The sequence below is a fragment of the Anas acuta genome, chromosome 11, assembly GCF_963932015.1.
Source record: "Anas acuta chromosome 11, bAnaAcu1.1, whole genome shotgun sequence".
NCBI classification, from domain to species: domain Eukaryota; kingdom Metazoa; phylum Chordata; class Aves; order Anseriformes; family Anatidae; genus Anas; species Anas acuta.
Genome location: NC_088989.1, coordinates 21,077,496 through 21,098,890, shown reverse-complemented (window position 1 = coordinate 21,098,890; position 21,395 = coordinate 21,077,496). Strand labels below are relative to the sequence as shown.

The 21,395-nt window shown below is 34.0% G+C and overlaps 2 protein-coding genes across 19 annotated transcripts in view; one reads left to right on the top strand and one right to left on the bottom strand.

Moving 5' to 3' along the window:
• CACNA2D3 (calcium voltage-gated channel auxiliary subunit alpha2delta 3) overlaps positions 1–21,395 on the bottom strand; it is a 463,864-nt gene that overhangs the window by 70,569 nt on the left and 371,900 nt on the right. For all 18 annotated transcript variants that reach the window (XR_011100159.1, XR_011100160.1, XR_011100162.1 and 15 more), the window contains 4 exons: positions 21,239–21,332; positions 19,611–19,706; positions 18,221–18,342; positions 17,570–17,650 (listed from right to left, as the gene is read on the bottom strand). Coding sequence is in view for 14 of the 18 variants with exons in the window: in XM_068694140.1 (XP_068550241.1) it covers positions 17,570–17,650; positions 18,221–18,342; positions 19,611–19,706; positions 21,239–21,332 (393 nt within the window). In the remaining 4 variants the exon portion in view is untranslated. The remainder of the gene's footprint in view (positions 1–17,569; positions 17,651–18,220; positions 18,343–19,610; positions 19,707–21,238; positions 21,333–21,395) is intronic.
• On the top strand, positions 928–7,815 carry LRTM1 (leucine rich repeats and transmembrane domains 1). The gene is made up of 3 exons (XM_068694154.1): positions 928–1,690; positions 3,191–3,787; positions 7,139–7,815. Exons 1-3 carry the CDS (start codon positions 1,684–1,686, stop codon positions 7,570–7,572), a joined length of 1,038 nt encoding a protein of 345 aa, XP_068550255.1. The 5' UTR covers positions 928–1,683; the 3' UTR covers positions 7,573–7,815.

Genomic DNA, 21,395 nt, shown 5'->3' with positions numbered 1-21,395 from the left:
AAGCACACAATAATAACAGTTATAACTCTGTACACAGTTTCCTTTAGAACATGCTTCCTGAACAACTGTTGCAGCACACTGCATCTCTTCTCCCAGGCCAAGAAAAGGGGATTAAAGATGTCCACTGAAGAGGGCTGGACAGCAGGTTGAGAGAGGAGACCCAAAGGACAAAAGGACTCAAAGGGAGGGCTAACAGATCTAATGGGAGATTTTTATATATATATAATATATATATATATATATTATATATATACATATACATACACGTATATGTAAAAGACCAGGCAGGCAGGTGAGATAGGGACATGGTCAGAGACAAAAAGCTGACCTGGAAGCTAGAGACAGGACTAAATCTGGTAGAAGGTAGCAGACATGAGAACTCCTTTGGAGCTCCCTTGCTGGAAATACCCAAGTTTCAGCTTGAAAGGGCCCTGGATAATCTCATGTAAGGCCTTGCTTTCAACAGCAGTTTGGAGCAGATGATCTCCATATGTCCCTTTCAACCTTCACTTGTATGTAATACCTTCCATCATATTGCATGCAGCATACAAATTTTGTTCCAGAAAATGAGCTTTATTTGACCTTCTAAAAAGCACCTAAAAGAATTTGGACTCATGCAAGCAATGCTACACGTAAGAACTGTCCTGAAAGCTTCTGATCACACAACTTCCCTCCTCATAGGAAAACTAACAGATGGAGTGATCATATGACCTTGAAAGACACCATTATACCAGATCACTAATTCCTTGAAACACCTTTGAATTATTTCACAGTCACAGGTCATTATTCCTTTTGTTATTGTAGCAGGTACAGTATGAATGAGTTACATTGAAGAAATAACAAAAAGGCAAATCAAGGCACCGTAAGAACACAGCAAGTACAATTTTCGTACCACCTGCCCTTTCTTTCCAGTATGTTTGGAAATAAATTTCTGCAGTATTCTCAGTGACCATATCAGTACATATGCCATTTTATAGAAGAAGCCATCAGTTCTGTGTTCCCATGGAAGAAAATCCTGTCAGCACAACTAATGGATATCACACGAATAAGCTTAGAAGCACAAGCAAGTGCACTGTCAAAACCATGTCATTAACCCACATGCTTATTTGTAGCAATATTATACACCCCATTGCCTCCAGTCACAGCTCAAGATAATCAGAATCCATGTTCAGAGTCATCTGATCTTGCAAAAACTGACAAAGTACCGCTAATAATCCACCACAATTCAGAAACTATACTGGATTTTAAAAGGCAGCTTTATTTTTCTGCCTTGTATTTGAGGCAGATTAAATCATTAAAAAGGCAGGGCTATCAGGTCATGATTTGTATGCTACAGCTGTCCAGTTAGAGTTGACAGACACTCTTTGCATGGGCTGTTGACTGATTAAAAGGCAGAGTAAGCCTCTGAGAGTCATAAATGGTAAATGGATGGGGGGGGGGAGGGGATTGTGATAAAGAAAAATACAAAGACTGATGGAGTAACTCACTAGGAAGAGTTTCACTTCTACTGAAGCCACAGATACTATCTAAAAAAAAAAAAAAAGAAAAAGAAAAAAAGGCACAAAAGAAACTGGATGAACACACTACAGATTTGAAGGAGGAATCAGAATAAAGTGTATGTTACTATTCTAATTCAGAAAGCTGGACTGAATCTTCTGCCAGGTGGGGAACAAGCAAAGCAGAATGACAGGTGAGATACTGAAGCATTCAGATGAAAAATATAATTACTCTATTCTCTAGGCATTTCCTTAATCTGTGTTTATTTTTTAATTTTACATTGGCAGCTGTATGTTGGCTTCTGAAGACAACTGTTGCAGAACAATATAATGAACTGAATTTATTGCTTACCTTGTTTGCAGGAATGCTGGATTCTTTCAAATGATTTTTACAATATAGAAGTAAAGAAATGCAGAAGATGTTTGCAATTTCAATATAAATACTATTTCATTTTAAAATGAAAATTCATGAGGAGTTTGCAAGTTAAACTGCAGTCTCAAATGAAGTAAAACTTTCATTTATACATCCATTATATTTAATCTTACAATAATACAGTTATTCCTTCAATATGGTATTCCTTGTTAGTAATTAACATTTGATCTCTGTAAGCCAATAAACAGTATGTCTTTTAATTTTCAAAGGTTTTCAAGTAGTAACTGACTAAGTATTTTTCATTTTGAAACAGTAAATAGTAAAAAAAAAAAAAAAAAAAAAGTTGAGATGTCTCACAAGCAATGTTATAAAAGGATTTATCACTCTGAGTCAAAGAAACTCAAATCACTCAACATCATCTGATTTTTGTATTATTTTTTTTTATAAATTTCATGCATGAAATGGCACCTTCTTTACAAAGGAAGATCACTAGCAGTACATGAAAGGTAAAAAATATTATTTTTTCTGTTAAAGCTGACCTGAACATCAGGGAGCAAATTATAATTATAAATAATAAATATTATTAAGTGCTCCTGTGACTTCATTTTATCTTTTTAACAGCTCCTTGACAAATGTTTGCAGAGTGTGTAGAAATTTGTATCTCTGGGAAGTACAGCTGGAATTCAGATATGGGAATTAAGCAATATGTGTAAACATAGATATTTTAAAGAATAAATTTAAAGGATCCAAATTTCTGAAAAAAAAAAAAAAAAAATCAGTTAACTGTTTTTATACCAACAGTTAGAAACTTTTTATTCTTTTGACAGCACGTTAACATTTTTTTTAGGTCGTAAACTAGTAGATTTTTAGGCAGAAACTAGTAAAAATGCAAAAAAAAAAAAAAAAAAAAAACAACTCATACGATGTCGCAAAGTTATTACTACCATAAAAAAAGAGAAACATTATAATTTAGTAATTTTAGAAACTCAGTACAATTCCCTTCAAATATCACAGCTTTGCTGATGGCAAAACCCCCTGAAAATTGTTTGTACTTAAGATAAAGCCGTGGGAAGTACTTCACTTTAAGACTGCAGAAGCACTTCATTCTGGATGATAAAATTATTTCAGTACTATCTGTAACTTGCTAATGCACTGTAAAAAATATGACCTATATTTATGCTACCTACATTATAGTTTTTGACATATATCCTTTATATATATATATATATACCCTTTGCTCTTGTTATTGACCCCTATGGCCACAAGACAAACAATTTATAATAATTTCAAATCATTATTGCTTCTTTCATTTGTGATACAGGCAGCTGGCTTTGGATGCTGAGTTTCATCTTGCCAATATATGTTGCTCACGGATGTCCTGAAAAATGTACATGCCACACAGTTTCAAAGACTGCAGACTGCAAGAATAGAGGACTTAGAGAAATTCCTGCCCGCTTACCTCCTGGAATTCAGATACTACAGTTGCAGAACAACCATATTTGGAGAATCAACGAAAATGCATTTACTGGAACACCATTGCTCAAAATATTAGACTTATCTAATAATTCTCTCTCAAGTTTGGCACCAGGTGCTTTTCAAAAATTACGATATCTACAGGTTCTAAACCTAACCAGAAATTTGATTCATTATATAGAAAACAAGACTTTCAGTTTCCTCCCACACCTCAAAGAACTGGACTTGTCATCCAACAGCATTATACGTTTGCCTGAGACTTTTGGAAACAGTACAGGGAATATAACATTGCTGTCTGTGAAACACAACAAACTCCAGAAAATGGAAAGAGTTCTGCTGGAGTCACTTCCAAACCTGAAAGTTGTTCTTTTCAAAGATAATCCCTGGCAATGTAACTGCAATGTCTTTGGCCTGAAACTGTGGCTGGAAAGTTTTTTATACAGAGGTAAGGAATTCTTCTCATTACATACAACGCACATAAGGACACTTAACCAGCATCTAAATGTTCTTTGCTGCTGTGGTTTAACAATTTACCTCACACCTTGCATCATCCTCTCAAATAAGCATACTAAAATACATGCTTATACATAGCTCAGAATATGTGTGCTTTCAAAATTACAGGTGGCAAAACAGAATCATAGAGGATCTTTGCAGAGAGTAAGTGTGGATATATACAGTGTGCATATATACATTCTGAAAATACATGTAAGTAGTAAGCATGCACGTATATATCCATATCTCTTTATATTAAATCTTCATCTATCTCTATTTCTACATGAAATCTGCATATCTATCTCTATATCTATCTGCATAACAAGTGTTATTTGTGCACATACACTTGTTTTAATTCTACGACAGTTCTTTTGGTAGAAACCAGTCTACTGTTCAGAAGTTTTTTAGCTGGTACATGAGGATAAACATCAACACAGATAGCAATACCAATTTAGCTTTAGAGAACTCAATATTCTAATTTAAGACTCTCTTTAAATTATCACTTGGTAGCTCTTTATATATATATTTTTAAATTTAATTAGCTCATTACCTAAAAGTGTGCAGTAACACCTTGTATAATCTTACTTTTGTCTAGTGTTGCTTCCTAATTTGTTGTTAACTAGGAGTAGTACTAAATTTGCTAGCAATGTCCTCACAGATATCACAGAATCACAAAATCACAGAATTTCTAGGTTGGAAGAGACCTCTAGATCATCGAGTCCAATCTCTGACCTAACACTAACAAGTCCTCCACTAAGCCATATCATTAAGCTCTACATCTAAATGTCTTTTAAAGACCTCCAGGGATGGTGACTCAACCACTTCCCTGGGCAGCCCGTTCCAATGCCTAACAATACCATCACATAGGAAATTCTGTACATAAAAGTAGCCTTAATTTTTGGTCACACCTGCTTTTAAATATATTCAAGAGTTATGCCGTATAAAAGAATATGATTTAATTCTTTTATATATCTCTGAATTTGTTTTGCTTACTGAGTTCAGAGAAACTTCGAAATTCAAGGTGATTAAAATAAAGAAAATGAGCATTCATCATCCCAAAGCGTTGTTGTTCATATCCATTTTACCTGCAGTCAATGTATGCAGAAAAGGAATTAAGCATTAAAAGAAATGTCTTTCTTTCCCCTGGGAGGTATGTTTGAAAATGGAGAATTCAAAACAGCAGTGTAATTAACTTTTCTCTAAATCAGGCTTTGATGCTTGAATGTGATATAAGATACTGATTACCTATCTGTAAATGAAGGTGACACATAGTGTGAAGATGGTCGATGTAGCCTGTAAGTGACTGGGCTGCCATCTTCAAGCATCAGAAGTCTACAGGCCAGCTGAAAAGCTGTAATGTCTATGCAGGTATGAAGAAAGAGTCTTCTGGGGGAGGTAAAACCACTGCCAGAAGTAATCTTTTAGAATAGACAAAAAGCTAAACGCCTCTCAGGGTTAAAATCTTAATACTTTGGGATCATTTAATATTTTACCAATCCAGAGCTTAAAGTTGCATTATGCTGGAACCATTCCCTACAACATATTTCAGAAGGGGTTTTGAGTTCTCCGTGCAGAAGAATTTAATGATCCAAGTAAACATACCAGATTATTTTAATTACTCTGCCAGCAGCATAAATTCCATATATTATTTTAAAAACCAACATTATTTAGAAATTCAGTGATGCCCTTCCAGTTTTCTGAGCATTGCATAGATAAGTAAAATGAAAACTTGCAAGAGATCTTAAAGGAAGCCAACATAAAGTGTGCTCTTCTATGTTTGTCCTTCCCTGAAATTACTTGTGTTACTTGTGTGAATCATATGAAGAAAAGCAAGTTGTATTGCACATTCTTATTACTTATACAGTGTACTTATGACAAAAGATTACTGTGGCTCTACAAACATTTAAGTCCTAACAAAGCACTGCTAAATATGGAATACAGTCTGAATTTGGCAGTATTAAGTGATTTGTCCAATACAACTCTGAAAGATAAATTTTAGCTGAATCCAGCTCAGGCAATTGACATTTGATGCACACTCTTAAATAATTATAAAGAATTCTTCAATTCAGGCAGAACTCTAGTCTTCCATCCCAAGCACAGAAATTTTAGTTTCTTATAATCTTAGAAGGACCACGCTTGTAGAATTTGGTAATTTATGTATATCCACATTCAAACTAACTTGTTGGAGGTTCCTGGAACCAGGCTTTACATTTGGCTATTAAAAACCAAGTGACAAGCTGCTATGCTTATATGTGTCTTAGAACATCATCAATATTTGTGGAAAAGTAGTCTCCACATTTCAGCTTGAGTTCATCTATATTCAATATTTTCTCAAAAAAAATCTTTTCCAAGATGAAAATTTCTGTGCCTGCCTTTAAATAAAAGGTGGTTTACTTCACATAGAGAAGAGGGAGAAAATTCAGCTGACTTGATTGAGTTAAATTTTCAAAATATGTAAACATTGGTTTTGGCCTTGTTGACTCCTCGACACACTATACCCCTAAAGCCATGATATATAGACTAATTAGAGCCCTGAAGGCTACAAACAGTGTGTGTTGCTCTACATGCCGAGGAACAACAGCGTGATTTACCAGGACTACTTCACTTCCCGTTATACTAAGAACATCCTTCAAGAGAGAGCAGAAGCTGGCTGAAAGCAATCATGAAGTTTACCCTTTGAACAAGCTAACAGACTGATTAATCTTAACTCCTTTAGATCCCTGAATATTTTCTTACCATGAACTTGAAAACATTTCTCAGGTATACAGCTTACTGAACTTTCTCTTTGCTTTGTTGTAATTAGTGTATCATGTCAGAAGAATAATTCATGAGAAATGACTGACTGAAAGGGTATGTTTCAGTCAAGTGGAATATGTTTACTAAGTATATTTTTTCAATTTTTATTTATGTAATATTATGTAGTATTTATGTAATATTAAGTAATGGTAGAAATTTGAATGCAATGAATTTGCTGTTAGCAATGTCTTACTTTTTATTTATGATTTCTTTCTTGCTTACCTTTATACTCCTGTTGTTTCTTGCTTTAGCATCCATCAAGCACAGATTACAATTCCTGATGAATTAGTACTTACAAATTATTTCTTCTATTAGTATTAAAGTGTAATAATCTTATCTTTGGTATAGCTGAAAAAAGATGCAGCTATAAATCTTCAAAAGTATGAAGTCAAAGCTGACTATAAGTGTAATTCATGCATGTGTTATTTTTACATGAAGAGAGCTCAGAAATTATAATAAAATCATAACAATCATAATCTTTTTACTTTTTTTTTTTTCTTTTTTAAAGGAGGAATAAGTGATGGCATTATCTGCTCAACACCAGGGATTCGGAAGGGCAAGGACCTCCTCAAAGTTCCTTATGAGCTGTTTGGGGCATGCCCTCTTACAACAGCTTATGTTCATCTGACTAGCATTCATCACCATAACTTCGAGCACCGAAGTTCTCTGAAGCATGCTCATCACAATGAACACGCGGAAAACAGCTGGTCAAACTGTGATCCCAAACCAAAGCCAAGGCCTGTTAGTTTGCGTCATGCAATTGCCACTGTAGTAATAACCGGAGTTGTCTGTGGAATTGTGTGTCTAATGATGTTGGCAGCTGCTGTTTATGGTTGTGCCTATGCTGCAATTACTGCTAAATACCACAGAGAACATTTAGCCCCAGCAAGACAGCATGGGACTCCTGAGGAAAAAGAGCCATTCAATAGTTCCTTGGCTTGAGTTACTTTTGTCTTTGGTTTCTCCAAAATAAAGAGCCCTCACTTCAGTTAAAAAGACCATAATCTAAATAGAATTGATTTAATAGTTATGACTGTTTTTCTTTCCCTTTTCACATTGAAGAAATTTTATGTATACATGTATATTAATTCCTTGGAATAAATATAAAGACTTTATGTAGCAGAATGCAAATGTATCTGCAGTTTTTGCTGTATATTCTGAAGCCTCTATGTAAGGTTGAGTGCTAAAGATAATGAAATTTTGATGTAGCCCTTTCCAAGTATTCCATTCTTCATGACTAGCTCTTGAGGTAATATTAGTACAATATACGACTTATGGTGTCAAGCCAAGTCACTACCCAACACAATAGAGCTTTCTGCAAAGAAAAATACAAAATAGCTATAAATGAAGAGATTTTGAGATCTTAGATTATCTGATATGTATTCCAAAATACAATTCATAGCCATTTTTAGAACTGGGCAGTCCATACACTGCCAGTGATAACTTAGAACATTTTTTAAAACATTTCTGAATACATTCCACTTGCCAATCTGCCCTAGGAGACAATAAATAAACATTACATCCATTATGTAGTTTAGAAAACAGGAAGTGCCTTGTTAGGCATCACATTTCATTTTTAAAGTACTTACTAGGGAAGAAGGAAGAGAGCTGAGACATCACAGGAAGAGGAAGGAATATGTTGCAGGTACAAGCACTGAGATAAGCATAGGTAGCATATATGAAGAGACATTACCCATTCTCCTAGCAGTATACATGCCTGCTACAGACATTTCTGAAGCTTCTTAATCCTAAATCCACACAACTGCTCCATTTTGAAAATTTCAGGTCTCCAGATGCAGCCCTAATCAGAATGCTGCCCTTCAGCAGGAAGGATAATATAGCTCCATGTTTACATGTTCTAGTTCTCACAGAGAAAACATTCAACTGAATTCGTTCAAGGATCTGCCCTTTCTGCAGTACAGTTTTGCCGTCAGAGGAAATCAAAGCCAAAACAGAGCAACATAAATTTAGGTCAGAAAGATTATTTTGAACATGCAGAAGTATTTTTCAAATACTTGATAGAAATAATAGTTTAAAGACAACTAAGAGAGATCAGCTACTCCACCTACCCTTTCTGAGACTACATGAAGTATATCTGGACTATTTGTGACAGACATTTTTCTAAGGTGTTTTTAAACCTCTCCAGTGACATGGATTAAAGACGTGTTTAGGCAGCTGATGAAGAAATCAACTGTGCTTGTAGTCTGCAGGTTTGTTTTTTTTTTCTCAGCATCTATCCTAAACCTGCTTTGATGAAAATATTGTTGGTGGGTTTTATAGGCCAGAAACTTGAGGACAGCACCTGAGTAACACTCCAAAAGGGCAAAAGGAAGCTGTGACATGGCATTCAGAGACCTCTGATTTCCTTCCAATGGATGGGTTCCCAGAGCAAGCTATTCTAATAACAGCCTCAACTGAGTAATGGGCTATATGGCAGGAGTCATGTAACCCTTGCTCTTATCTACTTAGTAATAATTGAAACCTAAATTTTAAAGCTTATTCCTGCATCTGCAGTTACTTTCACTTCCAGACAAAATTAAGCATCTCAGTCTTAATGTAAATCTAGCAGACACTGAAAACAATTAATTTAAAAACAAATAATCTTCCCTCCCTCCCTCTCTCGTAACAGTTAAGTACTTCTTATTATAGGCTGTCCTCATTCCTCTCTGTCCTGGACTAAAAAACCCAAGCTGTTCCAAAATTTCCTATGAGGCCATATTTTCCAAACTTTTTTCACCCCCTGCATTCCCTGGAACCTTTTTGGTTTTTATTATATTTTAAATGTGGTATCCTACACCAGGCACATTACCTTCATCTAAGACATTATCAGGACAGAATCTATTAGAATACTTATATTCAGGCTTTCCAAATCTCTTGATGATGTATCTCTGAACTATCTCTGAAGTGAATTTGATACTTTTTTTTTTTCTTTTGAAATATTTTCTAAATTTTAATGAACAATCTCTTTTCAGAGCTAAGTCGTTCAGGTGTGGAGATCTACATTTTCTACTCTTGTATCCATTTAGCAGGACAACATTTTGCAAAGCAAAATACAGTTTTGCAGACAGAGAATACTGAAATACTTCAGGATAGGATCTTACTGTCCATAGGAAAAAAAAATGAGTCAGAGAGAAGCCAAATCACGATGTCTTCCTATGGTGACCACCTAAAATGAACACAGCTCCATTCAGAGTTCAGATCCTAAAATAAAAGTTAATAAACCTCCAGCCTCCATGGAGATTTTACCCACTGTCTTATAATAGGCTTAGATACAGCAATGCAACTTCCATTACAAGTAAGTTCATATCTCCGATGTCCTCAAGCAAAGTAAAAATATAGTTTGATTAAATATTTCCTTGGTAGTAATAACCAGTATCAGTCTTTAAAGAACAGTCCTATTAAAAAACAAACAAACAAACAAAAAAACCTTTTGATCCTTTTGATTTTTCTTACTGTACGAAAGTGAAAAAGAGATAAGGAAGGGCACAACAACATTTAAAGGAACTCTTTTCAAGTCAAATTTAAGATGCTTTGGGGATTTTCATGCACACATAAGGCTGTAAATTGATATGGAGTTCTGCCAGAAATCAAAGTATATTGTATTTCCACTTGTTCATTCTGCTAAAGGAGTACAGCAAGCCAATTCATGCCAAGTCTGATTTATACTTTCTAAATTGATTTTAAGAAAAGAAAAAAAAAAAAAAAGAGGGAAATGTCTCATTTAACTCTGTTAAGAGTATACAAATTTACAATTGTTTGTAGTTAATAAATTTCAGTTATTTATGATGACAAGAAAACAACAGGCAGGCAAAAGAGAAAAGCATTTACTTAATTACTTAAACTAATATATGCAAAATTATTTATTTTCAGTAAAGGAAACAATGTTCAACTACTGAAAAATAGAGATAAAAGGCACAGTTTGCTGCCCTTAGCAGTTGTTGACTGTAACAAGTGGAAGACTGGATCTAGTGATTCCTCACAGAAGCCCCTTAATTTGTAAAGCTTAGCAATGGACATCTGCTGCTGAAATAAGTTGTCTGCACAGATTTATATTTCAGATAAAGGTTGCTGAGAAGGCTTTGTTGGTTTTCCAGAAACCTAACGAGTATTATACAATGTACAATATTTTTTCCTAATCTCAGTGTAAAACACTCCTTCCCACAAAATTAAGGAAAATATCAGGGCATTCTACTCTGCAAGGTATTTGCAAAGACAGAGAATGTAAACGTATTGTTTTATTCCTGTCTTTCACAACGAGGCTCACTGTATTACTCTGTTTTCAGAAAAAATGGCCTTTAAAATTTCAAATTAGAAAAGAGATTAAAAAACTTTAATATGCCAACATTTTTTACAGAAATTGTCCTTAGAAATTATATTGAAAGAAACAAAGCTTAAACTGAAATGTACTTGCTTGCCATATGTGCCTTTCCATCCAAAGCTTGAAAAAACAATCAAAATTCAGTCTCATTATTCCCTAGTAATGTAATGTCTAATCAAAATTAGGATCCCTCTTCTTGAATATAAAAGTAGAACATTTAGTGACATTATGCACAGTTTATCTATCATTAACAGCCTTAACAAAAAAAAGGCCAACTGTTACCTACTAATAACCATCTATCTTTGCTGGCCAGAAGACAAAGACATGCAGGCTTTAGTTAAGCATCCAGAAAGTATGCCAACTTTTACAACTTTGATATTCGAACTTGGCTGAAAAGTGTCATAGTGCTAATAATCATGAAGGGTCTTGGTACTTCCTGGGCTTATTTTACCTGAAAAATGACTGTATGCTCCCCAGATGAGACAGGCAGCAACATCAAACATCTGGATGTGGAAGCAAGCCACAACAGGGGAGAAGGAATAGGAAGTAGAAACCCATCATAAGCAAACCAATGGCTACATAGTTCATAACTATCTCCAGTAAAAGCTTCAGTTACCGTTTCTGATTACTGAGAGATTCCCCAGATTTTAGGGCTATTTACACTACACATTTGACTTTCTGCATAAAATTACCAAGCTCATTTCAAGACACAACAAACAAGAAGAGAAGAAAAAGAAAATTATTAATGTTTGGAAATGTAGTCTACTGGGAGGAAATAAATCAATTATTTCACAGTACTCAAACTGGGATTAATGCATTCATATACTACATAATTGCAGAGAATCACTCAAAGTATTTTTGAAATTTATACTTCCACAGTATTTGAATTTTTAAAAAGGACCTGACATCTTATCTGCTGTCTTGTTCTGCAATCAATGTTTTATTTTGCCAGCAGAATTATTTAGAAAAATAAATAAATAAATAAATAAAATTTGATTTCTAGTATATCTCAAGATCAATTCATGTATTTAAGCTCTTCCCACCCATCAAAATTACATAGTACTCAAAAACAAACAAAACCCACCAATATCAAAGCAGAGGTGCAGAAATGAAGAGGAGAATGCTCTGTGGAATTTACTATATATGTGTATACTGTACATGTTGGGATACTCACTTCATTCATCCATCAGTACCCTAGATTCTTTGAGAACAAGTTCTAAGGAAAGCCCAAGAATTACATTAATGAGGTTATATTCTCAAGGCAACACTAGCAGAGAAATACCTTAAAGATCCACATTAATAATTCCAAACAATAATTCTGTATGGTAAAATGAATAGAGAACCAACACAAATGAAGGCAAGTGTACGAATTGAGTGTACCATCTGAATTCAGATTTGCTGTTAAGTCAAGGACAAGAGTCAGGATTTTATCACTTGCTCCAAATCATTTTTTAGAGGAGCCTACCTGTCCTCATGCATTACCTACAAATCCTGTTTCCTAAGTCTTGACTCCTAATCTAAGTCTGTCAGTTACTAGGCTGTGCAAATATACATTCCAATGAAAATAATAGACTATATACCAATATTAAATTTATGAATACACAGATAATATTCAAAATGAACAAAAAACTCTGGAAAAACATAAACTAGTGGTTTTTCACCAAAGCATGCAAAGCATTTTGAGGGATTTACTAAACACTACTGCTGAATTACTTCTGTGGCTCACAATGTGGAGTAAAGATTAACTAAACCACTGTCTTGCCTGACAAGGAAAACATGTATTTTAGAACGCTTCAAAAATTTGGTTGATATGTCATTATGAGGACATATTCATTTTCCCTTAGGCCTTAATGCTAAAATGCAGTTTCATAGATGGTGTCATAAATTTTACAGACCCTGTATGACAGTGACATTTGCTTGTATGTTTTTAATAATATAGTAATACCGAAGCAATACATATGACAAAAAAGAAAAAAGAAAAAAGAAAAAAAAAAAACAAGCTGTACGGAGATTTAAAATAGATATATTTAACTCTATGCTGTTGTAACAATAACTTACTTAACTATTTGAGAAACTTTTAAAATACCTGCCATTCCTAGAAATATAAGTACTTCACTACTTTGAATTAAATTATTGGAAGTTATTTTTTCAAAGCACATGCTGGATCTGGATCAAAGAGAGATATGCATAAGAACTTCATTCTAATTCACTTCAAGAAATCCTCGTGTTTCAAAGTAGCATTTATAATGATTACTAACACACATAAAAGAAGGGCAATGAAGGTTTTTGTTTGTTTGTTTGTTTTTAATATAAGGCAGTTAGTTCCACATACAATGCACACATTTTCCTCCGTGACAGTATAAAACGATCTTGTATACTCAGATAACACTTGTATACCTAGATAACGCAAAGTTACTGGAAAACTCATATATTCACCAATTTTTCTTTCAAATTGCCATTCTACAGAGGCTGATTCAAACAGGAAAGATTAAAAAACTGAAGTGTGACCAGCCTCAGAAAGACAGACTTGTATTTTAAATGTAATATGAGATTTTAGGTCTTTCCTTTCTTCAAGGCACTGTTTGAAATAGCTTAAACAGCAGGGTTTTCGGGGTCACTTTCCTGTGGCCAGAGTAGAAGCATTCAAAATAACATGCCATTTTTAATGAATTAGTCCTGAAAGAAGATATGGTAAAGATTTCATCAATCTTATGGATGGGGAAACAGAAAGGAGAACCTAAATCTTCAAAATTCAAGGTCACTCAAAATACCTGAAAGGTTTTAGCCTCTTGTTTGGGGATATATAACATGGAATAATTTAATTTCTGGTTATAACATTTTTTTTTTCTTAAATGATACTAAAATTAGAACAATGAGGGTGGTAGGTAAGAACAATTGCAAATATTTATCTCCTCTAGGATTTGGAGACAAGAACATTGAACCTGTACAGGGACTGTCTAGAAAAATAATCAGTTCTGAAAAGTTAAATACTGGAAAGGGAAAGGATCCTGGTTTTACATGGGACAAAGAGTTTGCAGGTATAAAATATAATATTCTATGTTTGAATAATAAGGATCTTTGGTAAAAGCATATAAAAATCAAACTATTGGTGAATAAAGGAGGATTAGTCTGTCTTTTCTTCAGATTATCTAATACCTCTTATATCTGATTACAAAAGCCTGCTGAAATATATTTTTATATATCAGTGGATCTTTAAATTTAAATAATATATACATAAAGTAACTCTTAGGCATGATCTGCATTTTCAGCAGGCATCAGTAGTATTACTTTAAATGTTATTTCTTTTATTCTTGTAAGCCATATAATGATGTTTTTTTTCCTAAGATATCTCTTACCTGATAAATTCTTTCTATTGGTCTCACAACATTACTCTGTGGCAAAGACCGGGGAGTAATCTAACAGTTACTGTTCCCTTTTGTGGCACTGTGTACTATGGAATTTAATGCTATGGCACCATCTACCATGGAATTTAATGCACCTGCCATGCATTTGAAGGATGGCTTCCCCAGAACCTTGTGTGTCACATATCTGTAGAAAGACAAGATGCTATATAAAAGTATGAATCTAAGTACTTTCCATTTTCTTCTCATCTTTTACTGCTTGGTAGCAGAAAATAATGGCAATGAGAAAGCATTTACCCATGTTTAATCATTTTGAAAAGTAACGGTAAGTCTATTATTTTGAAAGGACTACATACAAGTTATAACTATATCAACATGGTAAAGAACGGCAGAATCTGACCCTTTGGGGTCTGCGAAGATTCTGAGAGTGGCTGATCTTTAGGCCATCTGTATAAGGAATGCTTAATGCACAGAAGGAAAACAAAAATGTCTACCAAGAAGCTTGCAATAATGAAGGAAAACAGGATTCCCTATGCACTGATTTTTCCCTTGTGTCAAAGCAGGAATTATTGCAGTCTTCAGAACAGCTTCATCAGAAAACAGTATGTCAGGGTAGATTCACAGAGACATGGCAATACTTGAATGCACCTCCCAATCACTCACTGGTCTTTGATAAAAAAATGACTGTAAAGATGCCTTTAAGAACAACACAGATTTCTTTTCTGTTTAGAATTACTTTGAATAGAAGAAATCTTCAGGTTACTGGAGAATTTCCATTTCTCTCTAATTTAGCTACACTGCCCTTCCCTTGGTACAGTGTTCCAGTTATATATGCACAGCAATGAGGGCTAGCTTCTTTTCAGACACCACAACACTTTATTGGTAAAGTTTTATTGTTCTTACAATGAGCAAACTCTACAATTTTTAGATCATGTTTAGAATAATAATTAAAAAAATTCCACCATCTTTCATTCTCCTTAATATTGTAACATGGGCAGTTTGAAGAAACTGATTGTTATAATGTAAGCTATGTATAGGTGGAATGATAACAGAGAACACTAAGACAAACAAATTTAAGCATAAATGTGTTTTCACTGCAAAAAAACATGCTGTCAGTACTATTGTCTCTGTCTCCTGCAAATAAACTGACCTCTGTAAAAACAGTAATAAATATGCTGCTACCACAAATATATTAAAGCCTTATCTCCTTCTTTCACACTTTCTATAGAAACTTGCATTCATTTAAGCAAAAACTCAAAATCTCAGTTGAAAGAGGCAGGAGGAAATTTCAAAAACAAATTACTTTTTTTTTTTACTTTTTTTTTTCTTTGCCCCAGTAAGGAACTGCATTCTCACAGTGAACTGTCATTTAATAGTTACAGATGGTGAAACAGCAACAGTAACACTCAACTCCTCTGTAGTAACAGTCTGTAGTCTCACTGATATTAGGAATTTTTGCCTATATTAAAAGGGTTGATTCTTCCTGCTTCCAGTGAGCCACAGAATAGATTTGCATACAAAGTCTGTTATAATTGATCCCTTTCTACAAAAATAGAATCAACCAAAAACTACAAAGAAAACAGGAGTGAAGACTTCGTAATAAGAGTTGGACTGAGTTGGATGCCCACCATGGGCAGGCATAACTCAGGTTTCCATTTTATAGTAATGCTCTATTTTCTCTTTTCCTGCTTTAAACTCTTGCAGTTATCTGCAATAAACAACATTCTGGCACAGCTTTATTTTTAGTCAAATCCCTTCCAGGAACAAAGTGATTTTACATGGACTGCGTATCCCACACTGATGCTTTCTGTAATCCACTCCTCAGACCAAATAGTGACGAGGAATACTCACTTGACACAAATTAAAATGAGATGTTCTGACCAAAATGTGAACCTTTATACAGGTATTTGAGAACATTATCCATAATCCTACTTTAGTCTCCCAAGCCTGACAAATAAATACTTCAAATTTTGTCCCTTTACCACTCCTCAAATTTCTGCCTCCAAATCCATTTTGCCTAACAGGAACACTGTCAACTTTATAATAAAACCTAAAATTTGAAGTAGATGCTGGAAACTTTGAAAATTTTGTAATAGAAAAAAATACAAATTTCATGGTACATTTACAATATTAATTTAAAGAGGACAAGATTAACGCATGTACTTCTTTCTCTCTGAATGGCTGTGACTGACTGATAGCTTCATGCAAAATAGTTTTTGCACTATTTGGTCCAAAGCATGCAAACAGACTAGGGAGAAGGAAAAAAATTTCAAAGTATATTCTTTCAAAATGCTTCATATCCCCCAAAAATCTCTAGTTCAGTTACTAAACGTTACAGAAAGAAAAGTAAAAAGCCAGATTAGAGGTTTCTGAATTGCCTTGCATATGCTTGCTCTTTCAGGATAGTATTCAGCATATCTTACTGCATTTTAAATCATATTTTAAACATGAAAAGAGTGGAAAATGGGTCTTGCTTCATGTTGTAGCTACCCAATTTTCTATAAAATGGCTTGGTTTCTGGTATAATAAGCCATAAGGCTTCTCTAACTTAATTCCTACTTCAGATTCAGTAACTACTGGTATCTAGAGAAAACTGTTCAGAAGAGCATCCTGATATTAACTGAGCAATGTCCAACAATTAAAAATCAGGTATTTTAAATTTTAAATCTGTACGTTTAATCTCTAATCTGTAGCTGCCAAACTTCATTTTATAGTCTTTAGGTACTTTTATACTCTTAGCTGGTAAACTGAAGAGCTTTGTTATCTAATTTATATTTTCTGATAAAATCACACCTCTGATAATCTAGGCAAACTGGTCACCTAATATAATTTGTTACAGAACAGTATTTTTAAACCTGAAGATTGTATAGAATCTTTACACATCAGATAGTCATTTACATCTCCTTTTCCTCAACATAATATATTCCAATTAATGATGATATAGAATCATGTCTTTTAAAAATATTTCACTGATAATGGTTATTATTTCTATTAAATTAAACTCCCTTGCTGACAGAGAGTTTAGATTAATCGATAAATTCATTTAATAAAGGATCAAGATCTTAGGGAGAGGAGTCAGTAAGAGTTCTTTAAGAATTGAACATATATGTCATGAAGTTGACTCTGCATCTTTCCATCCTCCTTTTTTCTTGTAAGATTATATTTCTACATTAAGTTCCTGCTAACTAACATAAGAAGTGAAGAACATATACTGCTTTGAAAATAACTAACAAAAAATAAAAAAATAAAAAAAATTTACCTGCAACGACTGGGGATTTTCTGTCATCCAAAAGTTGAATAGCTGTACTGGCTGTCACTACATTGCTTTTGTTTGCTGTTTCTGCAAGATGTATTAAGAAAAAAAAAAAAAAAAAGAAGAAGTAAGATACTGCAGAATAAAGAAATTCAGTTTTCTACCCTCACCCCCTGGTTTGAAATAATTGAGTGAATAATGTGCTCACGAAATGTGTTAATAAGACAGCAAACCTCATAGTGTATGTATGCATACAATATACAGGCACTAGCATTTCAAAATTCCCCATCCCAACAAGCTTAAAACACTGACATGGGTAATCAAACTCATGCCTTCTCTGCAAATTGGCAACAAAGGTGACAACTGGCAGGGCTTCTCTGTGATGTTGACACTTGTTCTGTTGGACTTGCTTACAATACTAGACTGTAAGTTGAACCTATGCAAATATTCAACAATAATTGTTACACGGCATCTTGGGTGTTCACTTTGAACCCTACAGAAGATGAACCTGGTCAAGGGACCAGTAAAGAAGCTGCAAATTTCAATGTATGTATTAACACTTCAGATTAACTACAGAGCCTACTCCATATTGACATACTTAGTATCTTTTCAATATCATAAATGGCTCAGAATGTAGAGTGTGACAAAATTATAGACCTGTACTAAATGGGATTGAATAGACAAAGCTCCCAGGTATTTGCTCAGCAGCTCTTCTGTACCAGAGTGGAAAATGATCAGCATTAAAAATGTTCTCCTTGTCTTCAGCTGTCAGGAAATCTCTTGAGAAAGAAGAGAGAAAGAAAATACTTGTTTGTGGCATGCCGCACAGTAGTATCTATCTTCGAAAGACAAGAAAAAACAAAACTCATTCTTTCAGAAAAGAAAACGGTTTGGGACATTTTTCTAATACCATTCATACAACAAAAGGTTAACTTTAGCCCCTAATAATTATTTGAGGTAGACTTGCAATTGCTTTTGTATTGAAGGATGGAAAAAATTGTAAACTAAGTACCACTAAATACATTTGTACAGATATAAAAATGTTTAATCTAAATTCTCTCTCAGAAGAATGCAATAACAGTGAATTGTGCAATGTGAAAAAGGCAATGAAGGTTTGGTAATTTGCTGCCAGTGACCTTCGTTTTTAAGAAAAAAAAGTAATTAATATCCTAATTTACAAAGAATATATAAGGGAGGTAGTGGACAACTACATACTTCATTCTTCAATGATCTCATGGAATACTGACAAAAGAAAGTTCCTATGGGGAAAAACAGCAAGTACAGTCTCAATGCCATTGTTCTAGTTTACTGTCTAGAGGTAAGAAATTGTAGTACTACTGATCTTACCTGTCAGGCTACTCACACTGAAACAATATTTTCTGGTCATATAAACATCATACAATTTTATATTAAATAAACAATTTATCATAAACATCAAGTACAAATTTCTTTTACACGCATAATGCATATAGATTTGCCTGACAGTATCAAGCTGCTGCCTGGAAAAGGCATTATTTATCAGACCTGATTTTATAGCTCTCTGCTCTAAGAAACCTCTACCTTCACCGCATCAGATCTTCAAAGAAGCAAGAAAGGAAAGTTTTGAATTATGAGATCTCTTGATTATCCTTCCCGTGGATCCTAGTCCACATCTGTCACTTAGATTTCAAAAGCAAAAAAAAATTTGCAAAACAGTAACATAAAAACCCTGAAATATTTGTTTTTAAATGAAATATTTTAAAAAATGAAAAAACCCTTGGCATCTGCAGATGTAGCATATCCTGAACTCTCCTCTGAATCTCCTCTGAAGAATAAAGATATGAAGCTAACTCCAGAAAATGGAGGGAAAAGTAAATGTATAGGATACAGGTATACAATAGCTCATCGTTCCCGTTGAAGAAAGAATTTAAAGGATCCTATTAAATCCTTCTAATTTGTTCTATGTATTTCAGCGCACCAGAGCAAAACCGTGGAAGAGACAGTAGATATGCTTCCTAAAATAAACATTTTTTTACACATTGTTGCCAAGCATAGCTTTGTTACTTACTGATTAGTAAGCTGTTCTGGACCCACAAACAGGTTGATACGAGATAGTCCAGTCCGTGTTCCAAGGAAGGCAACTTCCACTCCCTTGTCAGAATTTCTGAAATAAAGCAGAACACAAACAAAGATAATGTTTCCAGGCAGTAAACAGATAAAGCTATGTTACCAGTCACAGAAGATACAAGTATACACATTTTTTAGAAAGATAGTTTTAAAATGTTTTTTTTTTTTTTTGTTTGTTTGTTTGTTTTACTTTGAAGTCAAATGTGCTTTGGCAAACATATAATGTAGAAATGCTATTTAGACCAAGAACAACTGAAAAGTAAAAGAAGGTAAATTTGGCAAGATCTGGGGGATGGGATGACACAGAAGCCAGAATAAAAAAGGGTCAGCATAGGTACATAACAACCATTTGGTAGCCACTGGCACCAAGTGACTGAAGATGAGCATGAAATCCAGACAGTTCCCTTTCTATTCAACATCTCTATGGTACATCTACACTTCAAGTTATAGGTGTGTGATTTGCCTCTAGACCTTAGGAAAAAATGTGGCAGGTAGGTCAGGCTGAACCCTGTTGCTGCATTACTAGCTACAGTACCAAGGTAGCTGCTTTAAAGATACTACTTGTTAGGGCAACAAGAGCTTCAGATATATTATCACAAAGTGTCCTGTCTAATTAGCATAAATCAGAATATGAAAGGGGATCAAATGTCTCCAGAGCTGTCTTCCTTGTGTTTACTGGATCTGTTGTTATTTCACTGTGTAGGAGGATTCCTAGAAACTTTATGCTTCTATATAAATTGATTGGTGCCTAGAGTATATGAGCATGCAAAAATTTTCTATCTTTGTCTTCTGAGACAACACTGGATAATCCTTAGCTCTATGAAATAGATCTCACTGCATCTGATTTTACTCATTCAGTATGTTTTTTAGACAGTATCATTTTTCATGTAACTTTAAACATATATATAGATTTTGTTAAATTTGAATATAATCAGGATAACTCCCAGAATTGCCTTTCAGCAACAGTATCTCATGCAAACTACTAATCTTAACATGTTTTCTCTAATGAATATAACATCTTGTTGCTTAACATTTAGCTCTGGAAAACTAAAAAAAAAAAATAAAAAAAAATAAAAAAGAGGATTACAGAAATGGTTTGTTTTACCAGGGCAATTTTTTCTGTATATAATTTGTTTCAAGATAAATTACCAGTTCCATAAACAATTTTTGTAAATTATACATTAAATTCCTCAATTATTCTAAACAGTTTGTTAGAAAGTCACAACTGTGTGCTGTGGTTAGTATACAATTACATTAGTTTTACTGTAAAATTTGAGTAACCTTAAAACTAATCATCATGATGTACATACTATAAAATAAACACGTAATACTGAATCAAAATTAGTGCTAGTTAGAGTGAAATGGTTAATATATTTTTTTCATGCATTTTAATGCAGTTGAAAAATTAAAACTCTTAGGCAAATAATCAGAAAGGGACTAGAAAACTGATGCAAACAAATCTTGCTAATCTGACAAAGCATCAGAATTTGTAAGGTATTTCATCAGTTCTTTAATATAACTATTAAAAAGATACCCATAATTATAATGACTGATACAAAGTTTACTTACTCCGATTTATTTAATGCTAGACTGGTCCAATAAGCTTCAATTGGTGCACTCACCACTGCATCAAACAGAACTTCCTGGATCAATTCTTTGTCACCTATTACATTATAGTAAAATCAGTAAACATGTGCATAGAGATCTTTTTTTGTTGTTGTTGTTT